Source organism: Ruditapes philippinarum, unplaced genomic scaffold (assembly GCF_026571515.1).
Source record: "Ruditapes philippinarum isolate M1 unplaced genomic scaffold, ASM2657151v2 ctg1492_1_1_1_1, whole genome shotgun sequence".
Taxonomy (NCBI): domain Eukaryota; kingdom Metazoa; phylum Mollusca; class Bivalvia; order Venerida; family Veneridae; genus Ruditapes; species Ruditapes philippinarum.
In genome coordinates, this window is record NW_026854899.1 from 86,717 (window position 1) to 104,419 (window position 17,703).

Consider the following 17,703-nt stretch of genomic DNA (forward strand, 5'->3'; position numbering starts at 1 on the left):
TTCCCTTATAAAACAGTTTGCTTAATTATGTCTTTAACATAATCTATGCCTTGCAAAGATGAATATTCATGATAAGAAAAATCAAGGTCAGATCATATTGATCGAGTGAAAAATGCCCTATTTAGGCCCCAAACACTGTTTTTCGTTTGAGAAATATTGTTAAAAAAAGTGACCACTTTTTCGGCGCCGCCCCCATCAAAATGGTACATCAGGGGGTTGCCAGAAGAGGGATGTGCCCCCTTCTGTTTGGGGGGTTTGATGAGGGGCGGTAGTCCCCCTCATCGTTAAGAAAATTTCGGACATATGACAGGCTAAAAATGGCCTCAGGTCGATCTTAAGGTAACTAGTAACCGACGCTAAAAAGCCCTTTACTCTATCTCAATTCATTGAGAAGTTGCAACACTTTGAAATCAGTTTTGATGAAAAAAAAACAATGCAAAATAGTGATTTTTTCGCAATTTTGAGACGTACCCCCGTTGCAATGGTAATAGGAAATTTACGATTGAGCATGCTGTTACATAGGCTATGGTTCAGTCAACATTTGTGCCAAGTTTCATTAGTATTGATGCATGTTTCATAGTTTCATAGCAGTTTGAACTTGTAACAGGAGGCTTTTCAATGAAAACGGCCATTTTTTGCAATATGCTCATGGGGTAAAATGTTAAACGGCTGCGCTCACTGACTTATTATATATAGCTAGCTGTGAGGTCCTGTAGAAAGCATTAGCTGGTATTGGTTCATTTAAACTGGGGTTTCCATTTGAAACAAAAGTGAAAGGGGCACAAGAAAGGGAAATGCACATAATATTTTTCTTACTGATTTATATAAAAATGATGAAATTGCTATAAAACAGTTATAATATATGAAACTTGTCAGTTACGGGGGAATAACAGTGGTTTGGGCGATATCTCGGGATGTTTCTGCAAAAAAATTGCCTCAGCCTGAAAACCTCAACATTTTTTGCAGAAACATCCCGAAATGTCGCCCATTTACTGTTATATCCCCGTGACTTACTCCATTCATATACTTTAACTATAACTTATTAATGTTGGCGGGTGCTATTTAATGAAAACTAAATGGGACAGATTTCATTTGAACAAATTCTATGAAAAATACTTTAAAACAATCATAGATGTTATCAGATGTGTGAAGTTGGTGACCTAGCGGCCCAGCGGCCTGGCAGAGTGAAGTTGGCAGCCTTGCGGCCCAGCGGCCTGGCGGCGTGAAGTTGGAAACCTGGCGGCTCAGCGGCCCGCGGCCTGGCGACCTAACGGCCTAAATTTTTAATTTATAGTTACGTTATAAAACAAACAAAAAACGAGAATTAAAGATGTACTAAAGATAATCCTTGTTATTTAAGAAAATTTTGAGGATATATAAAAAGAAGAAATCACTTTGCGAAAATTTGTTTTTTAATCTTTTTTGTGAAGTTGGCAGCCTTGCGGCCCGGCGGCCTAACAGCCTAAAATTTTCAATGTCAAAGAAATTAAAACGACTCTAAATTAAGTTTTCAAGACATATCTTATCATCGAAAAGTTACATAAGAGAAAAGTCATATTTATAAAAAAAATTGTTTTCCAGGGGCCTGGGAGCCGGAAATTTTACTGTCGTAGAGATTTATAAAAACAATAAAAACGGCACTTATTGAAACTCTTAAAACTTTTCTTGATATTTAAAAGGTATATAAGAAGAAGAAGAAGAAATCACTTTGACAATTTTTTTATTCTGTCATTTTACTGCCTGGCCCAGCGGCCTAAAATTTTAATGTTGTAGAAATGTTATATAAACAATGAAACGGGATTTAATGAAGTTCTAAAGACAATTCTTGTTATTTAAAGGATATATAAAAAGAAAACATCACTTTGAGAGTTTTTTTTTTTGTTTTATCATTTTTGTGAAGTTGGCGACCTTGCGGCCAAGCGTCCTAATATTTTTATGTTGAAAAAGTTTGGAAAAACGACTCTTAATTTACTTTTCAAGACATATCATATCATTTTAAAGTTACATAAAATCACATTTAAAAAGTTTTTTTTTTCTATAGTGACCTGGCAGTCGGAAAGTATAGTTGTAGAAATGTCCTTAATATGATAAAAACGGGACATTATGAAGTTTTTAAGACTATTCTTGATACATTTGTATTTAAAGGTACATGTATATAAAAAGAAAAAACTCACTTTGAGAGATTTTTTATTTTATCATTTTTGTGAAGTTGGTAGCTTAGCCTTCATTTTACACAAATGAAGGTGGAACATGTGAAATGTAATCAATGGTGATTAAAATATTCATTAACTTAACACGTTTCTTGTTATATGATAAATATAGACCAAATTAAAATAGAGATATTGCTTTTCCCTAATAAATTCATATGATATAAATGATAATCATTTATGTACAGTATACTTTTCTAAAATATAATTATCACATTAAAACTTCAATGTTGTAAGTTTGATTGTTTAAAATTACTTAATATTTTATATCAGTCATTTAAAGTAGGTAAACTACTATCTTAGATACATCTTTAATGTGCTGAATTTATAGTCATCTTAATAATTTTATTATGTTATAACTGCTCTAGTCTGAATAGTGCCCTTTGACTGTTAAAACATATTGTTCTTATATTCTTATCTAGTTTCAAGATATTTTCTAGATAATGTACAATAATTCTGAACATGTATTATTTATAATTGTCATACTGGAATAATAATAATGACTTTGAAATATTCTAAAACTTACTGTTCTGTAAATACATTCACAAATAAGCCAGCCAAATTGTTTTCAGCTAAGAAAAGCTATTATTTAACTTCTTATGTTTGCAGATGTTGTTTTGCATTTTACCTAAGAGCCCTGTACAAACATTTTTTAATTCAAACTGTGCCACCTGTAACTTATTAAATGTCATGAAAACACAGGTGTGTGGGCGTCTCTGTATTCAAACATCAACAGCGCTTTGTTCAAAGTAAAAAAAATCTTAAAATACTAGTATTGGTATTTGGAATGCCTTTTCTTTACTCACACAGTTAGGACAAGATACAATACGGTTGGCAATCATAATGAAGTATACTATCACATACTTTGACTTTTATTTAGAATACTGTTACCGATCTGTGTATTGTAAAAACACGGGTGTAAGGGATATAATTACATAGTCATTAGTGATATTTAATGGTATCCTTAGTCGTTTTTAAGGATGATCAGAATGACGCTAACACTTTGATAAGCAATTGTTAACTTATCACGCGGACAGCGTTTAAATAATTTGACAAATTATTTGCCAATCAAAATATAGAGATGCATCAAAAAGGAGGACTTATTTATTAATAATAAGTATCTATTTGTTTTATCAATGATTAACTGTTTTATTATAAAATATAGATCGATATACAATGTAAATTGAAAAAGAAATCGCATTCTTACAGAAAAATACTTATCGTGTGTACTTAATTGAGTTAATAAGGAAACATCATAAACATATGTAAATGTCATTTTTACTCATCCCTAACGGTTTGCCATTATTAAACATTTTTTTCTGTAGCTACTTCGACGAGGCATACTCCGTCTTTCGTTTAAAATGCAGTCGTGTTTACATTGACAGGTGCGCGGAAAATCACGTGACACTGAAATGTACTTTCGACTGTATGGTTACTGTTTATACGGTCATACGACCACAAATGGTTTAAACTGCGACTGAGGCGTACGACCATGTTCATAGATGTGGAAATCGTAAGCTCGGTCGTAAGTATCGGTATTAAGATAATATCGCAGTTACGACCCTCTTTGTTGATAAAACGGCATCCTGGTTGATAAACCATTACTTCTTCACGTTAAAGTATAAAATTATACCAATTTCAAAGCCTCGTTCAACACTAATATATATCAGTTCTTTTTTTTTCTTAATAGACACAGATATGAAAATTAAAAAACAAGTTAATGATGATAGTAAATCAACTTCAGTTTTCAATCGGTACAGCATGAATGCAATATCATATTGATTATTTAAATTACTTTGCAGAATAACTGGGTGCCGTTTTATCAACGATCGTACGCCCGGTCGTAGCTAAGATTTGTTCGTACGACCGATCTTACGGCTACATCTTGTTTTATCAATATGGTCGTAGCTAAAACGTCGTAGATTAACGTTGTAACTTTAAAGCTGCTTAATCCAGACCAGTCGTAAGTAGGTTATATATCTTAAAAATGGCGGCCATTTTCGCATAATTCCCGACAAGGACTTTCAAACACAAATATTTGAACAAATGAAATTTTCAACTAACGTATGTTTCTTTGAGTACATGTTTATACATGTACAGTGCTAAATCTTTTTTAACATCCAAGGGACGCAACTATCACTTTCAGTTTAGTATGTTGATAATTTCTATGAAGAAGCTATTTTAGTTGTTTTCTTTTCATTTTAGTACATCCGACGTATATATGTGTGTTTAACAAAACTCCTGTCACATCTGTAGCCAGATTAGCAAATGACGTACAATTTTCTTTAACGTTTCCTTCTTTTCTTTTTAAAAAATATTAGTACAGACATTTCGGACAGTGCAGATTTCGGACAGAAGATATATAGATCTAACAATTGTCAATAATAATTTTGTTACTTGTCAAGCTATAAAACCAATTTGATTTTTATAAATAGTTATGTTCTTTTGTAGACCTTTTCAATGAAGTTGCTACAGTATCTATGTGAAAGACAAGTGTTAATAATGTGAAATCAATAAGACAACATGATGTTAACGTACAGTACAGTACTGTTATGCAAATGAAACTGCAGCAGTGTTGTTTGGTTAAGGAGGTACAGGTTTACGAAATCAGCATCTTTAGAGTCAATTTGGTGTATCGCATGAAAAGAGGATTTTAAACAAAGAAGAAGTAACTTTTTTTTATAATATAATTATCACATTAAAACTTCAATGTTTCATAAGTTTGACTGTTTAAAATAACTTATTTTGTATTAGTCATTTAAAGTGGGTGACCTACTTAGTACTATCTTAGATATGAGATATCTCTTTCACACTTCATTTGATTTAATATTGATACTGGGACATACATGTATGTCCCAGATTGACAGTACATTGATAGTTATCTTGAAAATCACACGTAATATTTTTTCAACAATTAATTAGCAGATTTATCTATTTTATGCCACATTGATACTTTAAATTGTCTTTCAGATAATGCTTTAGAAAATGGTGTAATATATCAAAGTTCAATTTGTCAGTGTTAAAAATATTGAAAATTGTCTTGAGTAAAACATTACTGTATATAAAAAATACTTAACAAAAGAAAATTAACAAACTAAAGGTTTATTTGTTGTTGAAATATTTATTCTAGAAATAATTAGGGATGATGGGTGAAGTGTCTTACTGATTTTGGGGTGTGAAGTGTCTTCAGAGGTTAAGTGTCTTGTTTCCACATTTAAACAAATACTTTTGTAATATATTTTAGTAATGTTAGATTTGTGGGAATCATTATAATATTTACTCAAAGGTTAGTTAAAGTTAATGTAGATATTATCCTAGTAGGCTTCTTTTCAGGTATCACTTGATTTTCGTTTATACATGTACATGCTATAAAGATTATATGAAATTGTAGCTGCATTTTTATCTGATTTTCCTTGCAGATATAATCCAGCATGAATAGTAAGTACTTGGTGAATCTGCTGATAAATGTGTGTTATAAAAGAGGATATTAACAATGGTGAGACTGTATATCTCCAGCCAGGGTCAGTAGTGAAAACCTCATTTTAGAAACAGTAATATAAAAGGAACTGACAGTGTTAAAGGAATATAAAAAATTCAACAGTAAGAACTTCATTAAAAGTTACTGTGACTAACGAATTCACATATTACAAAGACATACAGAATTATTGAATAATAGCTGTTCACATTTAGTTTATAAGGATTTCATTTGAAATTTTCATTTTCATATTGATATGTTCATGACATTTCATATGAGATAGTTTATAAAAAAATTATTGTATCAAATTCCAATGTTTATTATTTGATTTTAAATCAGATTATTCCCTGTAATGTTTCAGACTACTGCTGAATGATGTAAGGTTTACAGCTAAGCAATCTTATGATTGGAATCAATATCCAGGGACAGCTCTCCCTTACATGGGCCAAGTGTTGTGACCTTGTTATATGGCCAACAAAGGACATATAAGTCCTAAAGATAGTTAAGGACTAATTTTAGAAAATGAATAGATCTGATAAAAATTCTTTTAGAAGAAAGTTATATAGACTATTAAACATTTCATCAATTTACCAATATCTGTAAGGTCTTTATATTGAATAAGGAGCATTATGTATAATTTAATACATTCCATAATAGCTTTGTTTCTACATGCACATGAATAGAAATAACACTTAAGTATGGTCACAAAGGAACAGTCAGTGACCTGCAATTATTACCCTGAATGCATGTAAGAAGCTTTATGTGAATGCTTTTAATGAAATATGAAAACATATACATAAGTTAAGGTCTTTAATTTGTTTCTGAATATATACTTTGGATGGTACATGTATGTACTGACTGTATATTCACTTGTCTTAAGTGTCAAAACTATAGCTATTCATGTATGTCAAAATCAAATATCTATATTTCTTGAAGTGATAACTTTACTGGATCATTCTATTGAATAACATTATGAAATGATTTGTGACTTTACAAAAACAAATATTTATGTGTTAATATTCATCTGAAAGTAAAATAACATTAGGTAAGTAAATGTTACATGTGTGTTTATATTGATATTTATTGATTTATTGTTACTTGAATGCATTAAGAATTTTTGAGATGAATATTAAAAACACAAAGAAAATAACACAAAAGGGACAATAATGAAAATATAAGCAATCTTAATGTAAAGCTGTGAAACTTTCTACAGAATTCCCTGGAAATGAAATTTTATCTTTAATGTGCTAAATTTATAATCATCTTTGCTTTGCTCATGTCTTAATAGTACCCTGTGCCTGTTAAAACATATTGTTTTTATATTGTTATCTAGTTTCAAGATTGTTTTCTAGTAGATATGTAGATCTACATCAATTCCAACAGGAATTATTAAAAGGTTAATACACGGCAGGAGAGGGCCGGAAGGTGATAATCGGCCCGCAAAATGAATAATGGACCCGAGGGCTTTAGCCCGAGGGCCATTATTCATTCAGGGCCGATTATCACCTTCCGGCCCTACGCTGACCTGTATTAATGTCTTTAATACACTTGGTAGATCTAATAGTAGCATTTAAAAAAAAAAAAAATAAAATAACAAAAACATAATCAAAACAAATTGACTTTGAAATTCTTGTCTACTCTTCTACTGTTCTGTACTGTACAGTACAGAGATGTTTTCTGTTAGTGTGTTCAAAGCAGTAGAACCAAGAAGCAAGTTTTATTTTCTTTTTTTTTTCCGGAATGAATTTGTCGTATTATTTCTTCAAATTTCAATAGTAACAAAATGTGTTTGTACTAAATACGCTTAAGGTCTCATAATAAAAATAAAGCGATTCGTGCTGACAACCTACTTTCACTTTTACAGTTAACTGTTTGATGTCGTTAAAAGTGACGTCATTGTTTCAGTTTGTGCACGTGCACATGTTCTGCGGGCTGATAACTAGTTCTCGGCCCCGGGCCGCAAACTCATAATAGGTCACGTGACACTCATAATCAGTTGAAATCATAGGCAATTTTGTTACTATATATAGTAACAAGTGTATTAACAAAAATTATTGTCATACTTGAATAATAATACATGACTTTGTAAGATTCTAACAGTTACTGTTCTGTAGATACTTTCACAGATAAGCCAGTCATATATTGTTTTCAACTTTTCCTTAGTTGAAACTAAGAAAGACTCTTCTAATGTCTGCAGATGTTGTTTAGCATTTTACCTCAAAGCCCTGTACAATTTGTTTTTAATTCAAGCTGTGCCACCTGTACCTTATTCAATATGTCATAAACGCACAGACAGGTTGAAGTTTGATGGGTGTCCCTGTATTCAAGCATCAACACCGCTTTTTTTCGAAGTAAAAAAAATCTTAAAACACTAGCTATGCTTCGGAAGCTTTTTGCTTTACACACACAGTTAGGGCAAGATACTTTACGGTTGACAAATCATAATGATGCTAACTATCACGTTTTTTGATTTCAGAGTATTCTTACCGATCTGTGTATTGTAAATACAGGGATGGAAGGGATATATTTACATAGTCATTGGTCATATTTAATTGTATCCTTAACCGTTTTAAAGGATGACCAGAATGACGCTTACGCTTTTATTAGAAGTTGTGTGCCTAACACACAGAAGACATTAAAAACTTTTGATATCGTCTATAACAAGTTTTGTAGACGGGTATATGTCCTCCTTTTTTATCTGCAAATAAGTATCTATTTGATTTTATCAACGATATACCGGTTTTTTTTAAATAAAGATCAATATACAATGTATCCCATGTAAAATAATTTTAAAAAAATCTTTTATTAGAAAAGAAATCGCATTCTAACACAATAAGACTTATCGTTTTTTGGTACTTTTTTAAGTTAATTTGGAAACAAAACGTATTTAAATGTCCTTTTGCTCATCCCTAATGCTTTGCCGTTATTAAAGCTACTTCGACGAATCATATACCGTATTCAGTTTATGCAGTCGTCTTTACATTGACGGATGCGCGGGAAATCACGTGACACGGAAATGTACTTTCAACTTTAGGTTACTGTTTATACGGTCATACGACCGCAAATGGTCTTAGCTGCGACTGAGGCGTACGACCATGTTCAGCTCGGTCGTAAAATAATATCGCAGTAACGACCCTCTTTGTTGATAAAACGGCATCCTGGTTGATAAACAATTACTTTTTCACGTTAAAGTATAAAATTATACAAATTTCAAAGCCTCGTTCAACACTAATATATATCGGTCTTATTTTTTCTAAATAGACACAGATATGAAAATTAAAAAAACAAGTTAATGATGATAATAAATCAACTTCAGTTTGCAATCGGTAAAGTATGAATGCAATATCATATTGATTCTTTAAATTACTTTGCTGGATTAATCTGTGAAGAACTGAAGACCAATAACAGTATAAAATATAACCTATATCTTTAGAGCTACTGTGTACAACAAACACAACAGGTAAACAAGCACACACACACACACACACACACACACACACACACACACACACACCAACACACACACCAACACACACGCACACACACACACACACACACACACACACACACGCACACACACACACACATACTTACCAATCTGTATTGAAAACTTATATACCTTAAGTCTTTATAGCCTATCTTACTCAAAATCGAGGTTAATCAAATCAAAACTGCAAGGTAAAAGTAAATAATAAGATCAAGCAACTTTTGAAATAGTGAAGGGAGACTTTGAAAAGAGCCAATGACTTTTGTAAAATTTTATGGACTTTTTGATTAGCTCTCTAATTAGGAAAATGGTCAAAGACCTGTTCAAAATGGATGCTGTAGGGCAACATTTTTATACATATTTCATACTTTGAGAAGAAACAAACATTTTGCTTGTACGGATTGTAAGCTGAATTGTATTTTTTGTTTAACAACAATTCTTGGGCAAACGTTTTTTAGAAAAATGGTATTGTAGATTATTTAAAGGTTCTTCATTTCTGAAAAAGGGCCCAGCTAACATCAATGCTTAAGTTCAAAAAAGTACCCATAACTAGTTTACTGTACGGTAAAGTTTGTTTTAATTATTCCTGCAGGTGTCCTTTCAGGCATACAACTGATCTATTAATGTCATTTTCCCAGTTTATTAATGTGCCCGTTATGGCTGTCATACCTTAATTTTGGTAAATGCAACTATCGTATAGATTGTTCAATCCCCTATAAGAAATGATAATTAATATTTTATGTTTGGACAAGGTACTATGTAGCACCGTGTAGTTTGTTTGTATATGACCTTAACTAATGACCACACACTAGTTCTGGAGATTTTCACAACAAATAAGGGACCCGAGATCCTAAAAAATCGGTATTTGAACTCGTCATGGCAAAAAATGATGACTGAGTTAAAATGCTATAATGTAATATACAGACTGTAATTATTGATCAATATTCATAAACAACAAACATATTGGTCTCGCGTATGATATTTGTTTGTTTGTACAATATGACAAATTTTATGTTTTATGGCATGTTGTATATCACTTCTTAAACAATAAGATTTATATATTGATTATTTCTTTTTAGTTTATATACATAAATCTGTATCCCCTTAACGTTTTGATTATAAACTCGAACAATAACACTAACAACTTGCCAAAGAACAACGAATGTGTTTATTATACGTAAGATGTATATAATTATATTGAACAAAAATTTGTTTTGTTCTCATGAAATACGGAGCTCTTCCAGTTTGCAAACACAGCAGTTAAATACGAGTAAAATGGTTTCCTGCGGGGAACATTTTTAATGATTTAAAGATATTTCATTTAACTATTTTCAACATTGTTTGGAAAAAAATAATCGTTTGTTTCAGGAATATAGTTGACAATAATCGATCAATGAAAGAAGGTCTTTTGTGACTGGTGACCGTTGAAGATGGGAGACCGGGGAAGGTCGAAAAGAAAACAATTATTTCTTTTTATGTTCAAATTACATTGTATGAATAATTCCATGCAATAAAATAAAGTTAAGACACAAGTTTACGCTAAAATATCTTTATTTATTATGGCAGAAACCACTACGAATGTTTTAATTTTGTAGATTTTCACTATAAACAATTTATTGTTTGTAAAATTTGAGATAGATATTAAAGAAACATTGATAATTTTCAAACACATCATGCAAGTTTGTCCACCTTAAACCATAAAATAATTTAAGACAATTACAAATATTAATGTTTTAATGTTTAAAGTTGAAGACTATATATAGTATATAATTCATCAAGAACAGCGGAGTCCAGAATTAAGCCTCAAATGTGACTGATTTACTATAGAACGAAGAATACGAAAATTCACCCGACCGAGTCAAAGATGAGAAATGAGAAAAATGAGAACTGGTTGATGGATATGGATGAAACTTTGCATCAGTGTTGTGTTTATGAATAGAAATCAGGAAAATAAAGCATAACTGACAGGTTTGAAAATTTTTAATTTCGTTTCAAATTTTAAATTTTGACATTTTAAATTTGGACAGATATTGTTATTATCTCCCCTTCAAATTTAGATGTCTGCTACTGTGTCAGTAAGCAGGGAAAAGGGTACAGAGCTTTTGTATGAAAGATTAACCACGTTTTATTGAATTAAAACTGTAAAAATAAATTTAAAATTAGAAATTTAAATTTTGTATAAATCAGTTTATTAATTGATAAATTTTATTTTTGCACCCTGTGTTTAGCAATATTCTATAGCTTATTTTTATAAGATTTATATAGAATATAATATCTTTTAGAGAAATGCATCTTAAATTATGGATAAACCATGCATTGCAAGGAATTGGGGAGTGTGTGGTTTCAGATTGGTTACATTGGTAAAAAAAGGTGATTGACAACCTCATTCCAGACATCTTAGGGGCCCAAGAAGCACCGGCCATAGGATTCGAACCTGCACCATAGTAGCCTATTGCTCATATGGACCACACATTAAATGTACTGATGTTTCAGCAAAGGATTGATGCTGTAGTTATTAGTATGTAAATATTAACTATTGTCTTGTATTCAATGAAGCAGAACTAACAAGTGAACAGGACAAATGTGATTTACATGTTGGAAATACATGTATAGGCATTTTCAGTGTAGTGAAACCTGATGTTTTGCTGTGTTTCAGAATGTATTTGCTAATATATACACATGAATGATTTTCTAGTCACTTTATGTATAATTGGCTCATTTAGAAAAACACAGTTGATGTAATTGTTGTTGTTGTTGTAGCTGCTACAGCAGTTAAAATAGGTTAGGTTTATAATGTCTAAACTGCTATTTTTATGCAGGCATGCATTTTTCAGCACACACTATTTATATAAGCCCTCCTGTGTGAAGGAGTAGTTCCTTAAAATTTGAAGTGGCCAATTTTAAGTCATCTGTAGTTAAATTGGTCATAATTAAAGTGTATTTATTGCATGTGTGTAGTTTTTGTGTGTTATATGATGACTTTTATAGTTGTTTTTTTTGTGTATTCTCCAGGACATCATTTGTTGGCGGAAGGATTAAAGATGTCCGACCCGCCAGCAGTCAGGAGTTTTTAAAGTGTCGAACAGTGTTACAACAAAATGAAGATTTCTGAAAAAAGAAGATGGCTAACCTATTATATTTTGGGCCTCATTGGACTTAGATAGTGTATTATGTTTAAAGTTGAAGACAGTATATAATTCAGCAAGAACAGTGGAGTCCAGAATCAAGCCTTAAATGTGACTGCTTTACTATAGAAAATAGAATACGAAAATTCACCCGACCGAGTCCATCACATGTTTCTTCATGTACCGAAAACAGGTCACGTGGTCCTTTAGGAATGCCTCAAAAATTAAACGCGTACCAATATCCTGCGGGCTCCGTCCCAACAAGACTCATATAATCTTCATGAATGAATCACCCAAAAACTTATTTATTTTGTTTAAATATACGTGCATGTGGTTAATGGTAACAGCTATACAGATCTGATAGGTAACAATTACAACTATGTAGTAAAATTGATGACTTTTTCCCACTCTTTAGATATATTTTCTACTCTGCAGTTTACTTAGCAATGGATGAATAATTATTAAATGTATACATGCCTTCTTGAAATTATGCAATTTAAGTTTTCTTAAACGATATGACAACTAATAACCTTGATGAAAGCATGTATAAAAAATCTAACCTTATAACTGTCAAACTTGCTTGTTCGGATAGTTGTAAACAAATCCCATTAAAAATATTAAAGATTTGCCGATCAATAGAGATAACGATTGAAATATACGTCTGTGTTACTCGTACACTCTGTTCTATTTATCAAAGTAAATGATGTTTACAACAAGTAAGGCAAACTTTGAATCCTTTTATCGGTGCTTAATCTGAAGTTAGATACGTAACTTTATTTGTGATACTCATTATCAACCATTAAATTAATATGAAGACAAAACAAACTATCTACGTTATGTATATACCAAACTGTTTATTGGTAAAACTATAGCCACTTGGACCAAGTCAGGAAGCTAACCCGCTTGATAACAAAACATCGGTAAGTTTACTCTGGCAACCACAACCATCACCACCACTATAATCACCATCATCACCACAGTCACGATCATAACCAACCGCAAAATCAAAATACATATCTTCATCTTCAGTAACTAATATCGTCTGCGCCACCTGCATCATAACTACAATCATCATCATTACAACTAAATCCATCATTTCTTTTACACAATTACAATCACTTACCCCATTACCGCCATCAACATCACCAGCATCATTTTTTCACCATCACCATCATTACAATCATCATCCTTAACACAATTACAATCATCATCTTCATCATCATCATCGTAAACACCACCATCAGCAGCACAACCACCACCATCATCATATCAATCAATTATTACAACCATCAACTATCCCCATCAGCATCATCATTATCACCACCATCATTGCAACCATCATAATTATCATTATCATCATCACAATCATCACTACAATTACCATCTAGTCTCTACGATTATCATTCATTTCATTATCATTACAACCGGCATGGCTCTTATCAATACCACCACTACCAAAATGATCTTAACCACAACCATCTTTGCCACCTTGTCCTCCTTCCCCCTAATCCCCCCTTCCACCTTTATCACCACCATTATAGCCAGCACTATCACCACCACCACCACCAAGTTTATAATCGTCCCAATCATTATATTCCTGATCATTATGTTTACGACCACGACAATCGGCACCATTACAACCATCACAATATCAGTATTAGCTACATCGTCATCATTATTATTATCATCATCGTCCTCGTTGTCGTCATCATCATCATCATTACCATCATCATCAAAGTCAACACCATCGCCTTTGTGAATTATTGAAATTCTTTTTTTTTTATTTTAGCTTTTTGATAAATGATGGAAATAAATACTCTTTATGCTACAAAGGCACATTTGTATGGTGGCCGGTTGCGGCCATTTCAAACCCGCGAACATTTTGTAGTTTTATCATAAAAGTCGCGACCAACTCAAAAACATGCGAGGTTTTCTGCTGAAATCATTTGAAAATAGCAATTTTCAGCCACGACTTCCTTGCGCGGAGTAATTTCCCGGCAAAAAATATCGAAGCTTAATGCTAAAACTTGTCTTGTTACAAAGTATGCATCAAAACAATATATCTCGTATTATAATGGCCGCAATCCGTTACCTTAATTAGGCATATGTTTGATATTGGCTTAGTCCTCATTTTAGATAGAAAATGGCGCAGTTTCCTTCGTAAAACTTGACTTTTTGCGACAGGAGTGTTTCAGAAACTCGAGAGTTTCTTTAAGCCGCATTTCGACTTTAAATCCCGCAGTTTTAAATGGAAGCTTCCGGCCACCATACATCTGCAACCAAATCTATCTTTTTATCCATCCATCCATCCATCTATCTATCTGTCTATCCGTATTATCAAATAATAATAATAACAGGACAAATTTAAGGGCCGTTGTTATGGTTTTGGTATATGCATATGGGCAGAACAAAAATAGATTGAAGTTATTTGCACTGTGAATAATCCTGAAAATAAACATAAGCACATTTTTGCGGAAGATATTACGGGATCATCGATGTCATGGTTAAGCAGTTTTAATCTGTGACAACAAAAAAATCTTGTTTTTCATTCATTTATTATTGATAACAAAGTATGTTATTAAGAAATTGATGACGATCATAATAATAATGATAATAATAATAATAATAATAATTATTATTATTATAACAATAATAATGATAATTATAATAATAATAATGATAATAATAATTATTAAATAAAGGGAATTAAAATAGTTTTATATTAATTATGTACTAGCCTTTATACTCACATAAAACAAGGATTTTTTTAAATAAGGTCAAGACGGGCTAATTGCGACTTTGAGAAATAATGTTTGAATAATCGTGTTGTATATGACTGATCAAATATCAGACGCTACATATGTTAACAACCGCCTCACATGACACTAAATAAACACTATCATTGAAATCATACAGGCATGACTAGAAAATTTACCTTCAAGGTCAAGGTCATTAAACAGCCAATTTCATTTTAATATTCATCAAGGTCTTATCCTAAGGAATGTTCTGTTATAATATGATGTCAATCCTTTTAATAAGAACAAAGTTATAGAATGTTACAGCATAAATAAATATATGAAAATGTCAATAACATGACCTTTAATGTTATTTACGAGTGAAGGTAAAGATCTGTTGGTTAAACCTGAAAATCTAAAAATATGTTATGTTCAAGTGTGAAGACAATCTATTCAAAAATGAACAAGAGGGCCATGATGGCCCTGAAATCTCCCACCTGTATATAGGCCCTTGGGCCAAGGCAAATTTTTCAACCAGGGGCCCCTTTTTGAACAAACTTGTTAGACAACCATGAGAAGATGTTTCAAGATAAATTTCGAAGCTCTAGCTCTTTGGGGGATTTTATAACAAGATTTTTTAAGTTTTTACAATATACATTTAGGGAATAACAATGACTCCCCATGAAAGGGGCAAATGTTGACCCCTTAAGGGCTTTAATTTGAACAAACTTGGTAGACACTCACTAGACGACAGTTCATGCTTAGTATCTAAACTCTAGCTCTTTGGGTTTTTTAAAAGAAGATTTTTTATGTTTTTACTATACACATATTGGGAAAATCAGTGACCCCTGGGGTGGGCCAATTTTACCCCAAGGACCCTTATTTAAATAAACTTGGTAGACACCCATTAGAGGATGTTTCATGCTAAATATCTTAGCTCTATCTCTTTTGGGTTTTACAAGAAGATTTTTTATATAGTTTTTACTATATACATAAAGGGACAAACAATGACCGCCGTGGGCGTGGACAATTTTTACCCCAGGGCTTTTATTTGAACAAACGTGGTAGACACCCATTAGAAAATGTTTCATGCTTTATATCTAAGCTCTAGCTATTTTGGGTTTTTTTAAAAGAAAATTTTTGAAGTTTTTACTATACACAAAAAAAGGAAATCAATGACCCCCGGGGCGGGACCAATTTTGAGCCCAGGGCTTATATTTGAAGAAACTTGGTAGACACTATTTATATAATGTTTCATGCCAAATATTTCAGCTCTAGGTCTTTCAGTTTTCTAAAAGTACTTATTTTAAGTTTTCTTTCGGTTGTCATTGCAACCAGAGTTCTGCTTGGAATTAAATTCTTTGAACAAGTTTTAAAGTTGACTTTCAAAGTAACATCCTTGTGAAGTTTGAATGAAATTGGCTTAGGGGTTTATGAGGAGATGTCGTTTAACGTAAATGTTTACGGACGGACAGACGGACGGACGCCGGACGAAAAGCGATTATTAAAGCTTACCATGTCACTTTGTGACAGGTGAGCTAAAAAGTTCAAGCCACTAATATTAATAAATTAAGACAAATGACCAAGGTCAAGGTCAGTTATGAAGACCAAGGTTAGTCCGGTCTACTTAAAGGTCTTGTACCAAGAGTTGTTGTGTCCAAGTATGAAGACAATGCACCACAAACTTAAAAAGTAATTATCAAAGTACAAGTTTTTGGATGACCTCGGCAATGCCAGCATGACAGCAACAATACCTTTATTTTTTTTTAAAAAAAAGGGCATAACTGCATCAAAAATGATTTATTGCGGCCAAAATTGAACTAAATCTGTCTTTTGATACTAACATGGCAAATATAAAAACACTTTATTTCCTTCACAAGTTCTCCTACAGAAATCAATTGAACACCATGCCTTATAACATGCTTTTCAGTAAAAAAAATAGCATTACTTATAAAGTATAATTTAAAAGTAGCAAAGTGTGAGCAAAGTTTAGTAAAATAATTAAACAGCATAATTTATTCAAATACAAGAAACTAGAAGCAGGTCATAATCTGTTATTGTTTTTCAGAAAAATGATTGAAACTTTAACTTTTGAATTGATGTTCACTTTTAGCAGACATTTCAATCTTTTAATTTGCTAGTGTAATATGTTTACAATATATATTTTTTGTATAATTACTAGTCCTACCATGAATTAATGTAATACTGGAAAGGAGAAATTTAATAAATTATTTAAGATTTTAAATACTTTAAATAAAATGACATCGGTCAAACATAAAAAAGTAAAACCCTGATACACAACAACATGGGTGCAAGTTGAAAATTTGGAAAAAGTCATTTATCAATCATTTTCCCATATAATATAATAGTAAAAAATGATGAAATTTGTGACACAAATCTGGGCTTCAGTCATTTGCCTGGAAACTTGCACCCATGCAGCAAGTGATTACAGTAAACATGTTTAAAAAGTTTGATGACTCTAATTAATTACTAAGGGATCAGTTATTACGACAATATGGCATACCTTAGAACATTATGATAAGGAAAGACCTTTACTGTACATGCAATCAGCAACAGATCAAAATTTAATATTGAAACAAGAGCCATGTTAGCATGGCCATCCCCCGCCGAATGTGTTTGCTCATCGTAAAAATCTATATGTAGTAGAGCAGAA

At 32.0% G+C, this 17,703-nt stretch overlaps 1 protein-coding gene across 1 annotated transcript in view; it reads right to left on the reverse strand.

The window, feature by feature from the left end:
- The window catches only part of LOC132741469 (E3 ubiquitin-protein ligase DZIP3-like), a 28,849-nt gene extending 15,459 nt beyond the window's left edge, over positions 1-13,390 (reverse strand). Inside the window, exon 1 of the mRNA XM_060729639.1 lies at positions 13,194-13,390. Coding sequence (XP_060585622.1) covers positions 13,194-13,390 — 197 coding nt within the window. The remainder of the gene's footprint in view (positions 1-13,193) is intronic.
- Between the last annotated feature and the right edge of the window lie 4,313 nt (positions 13,391-17,703).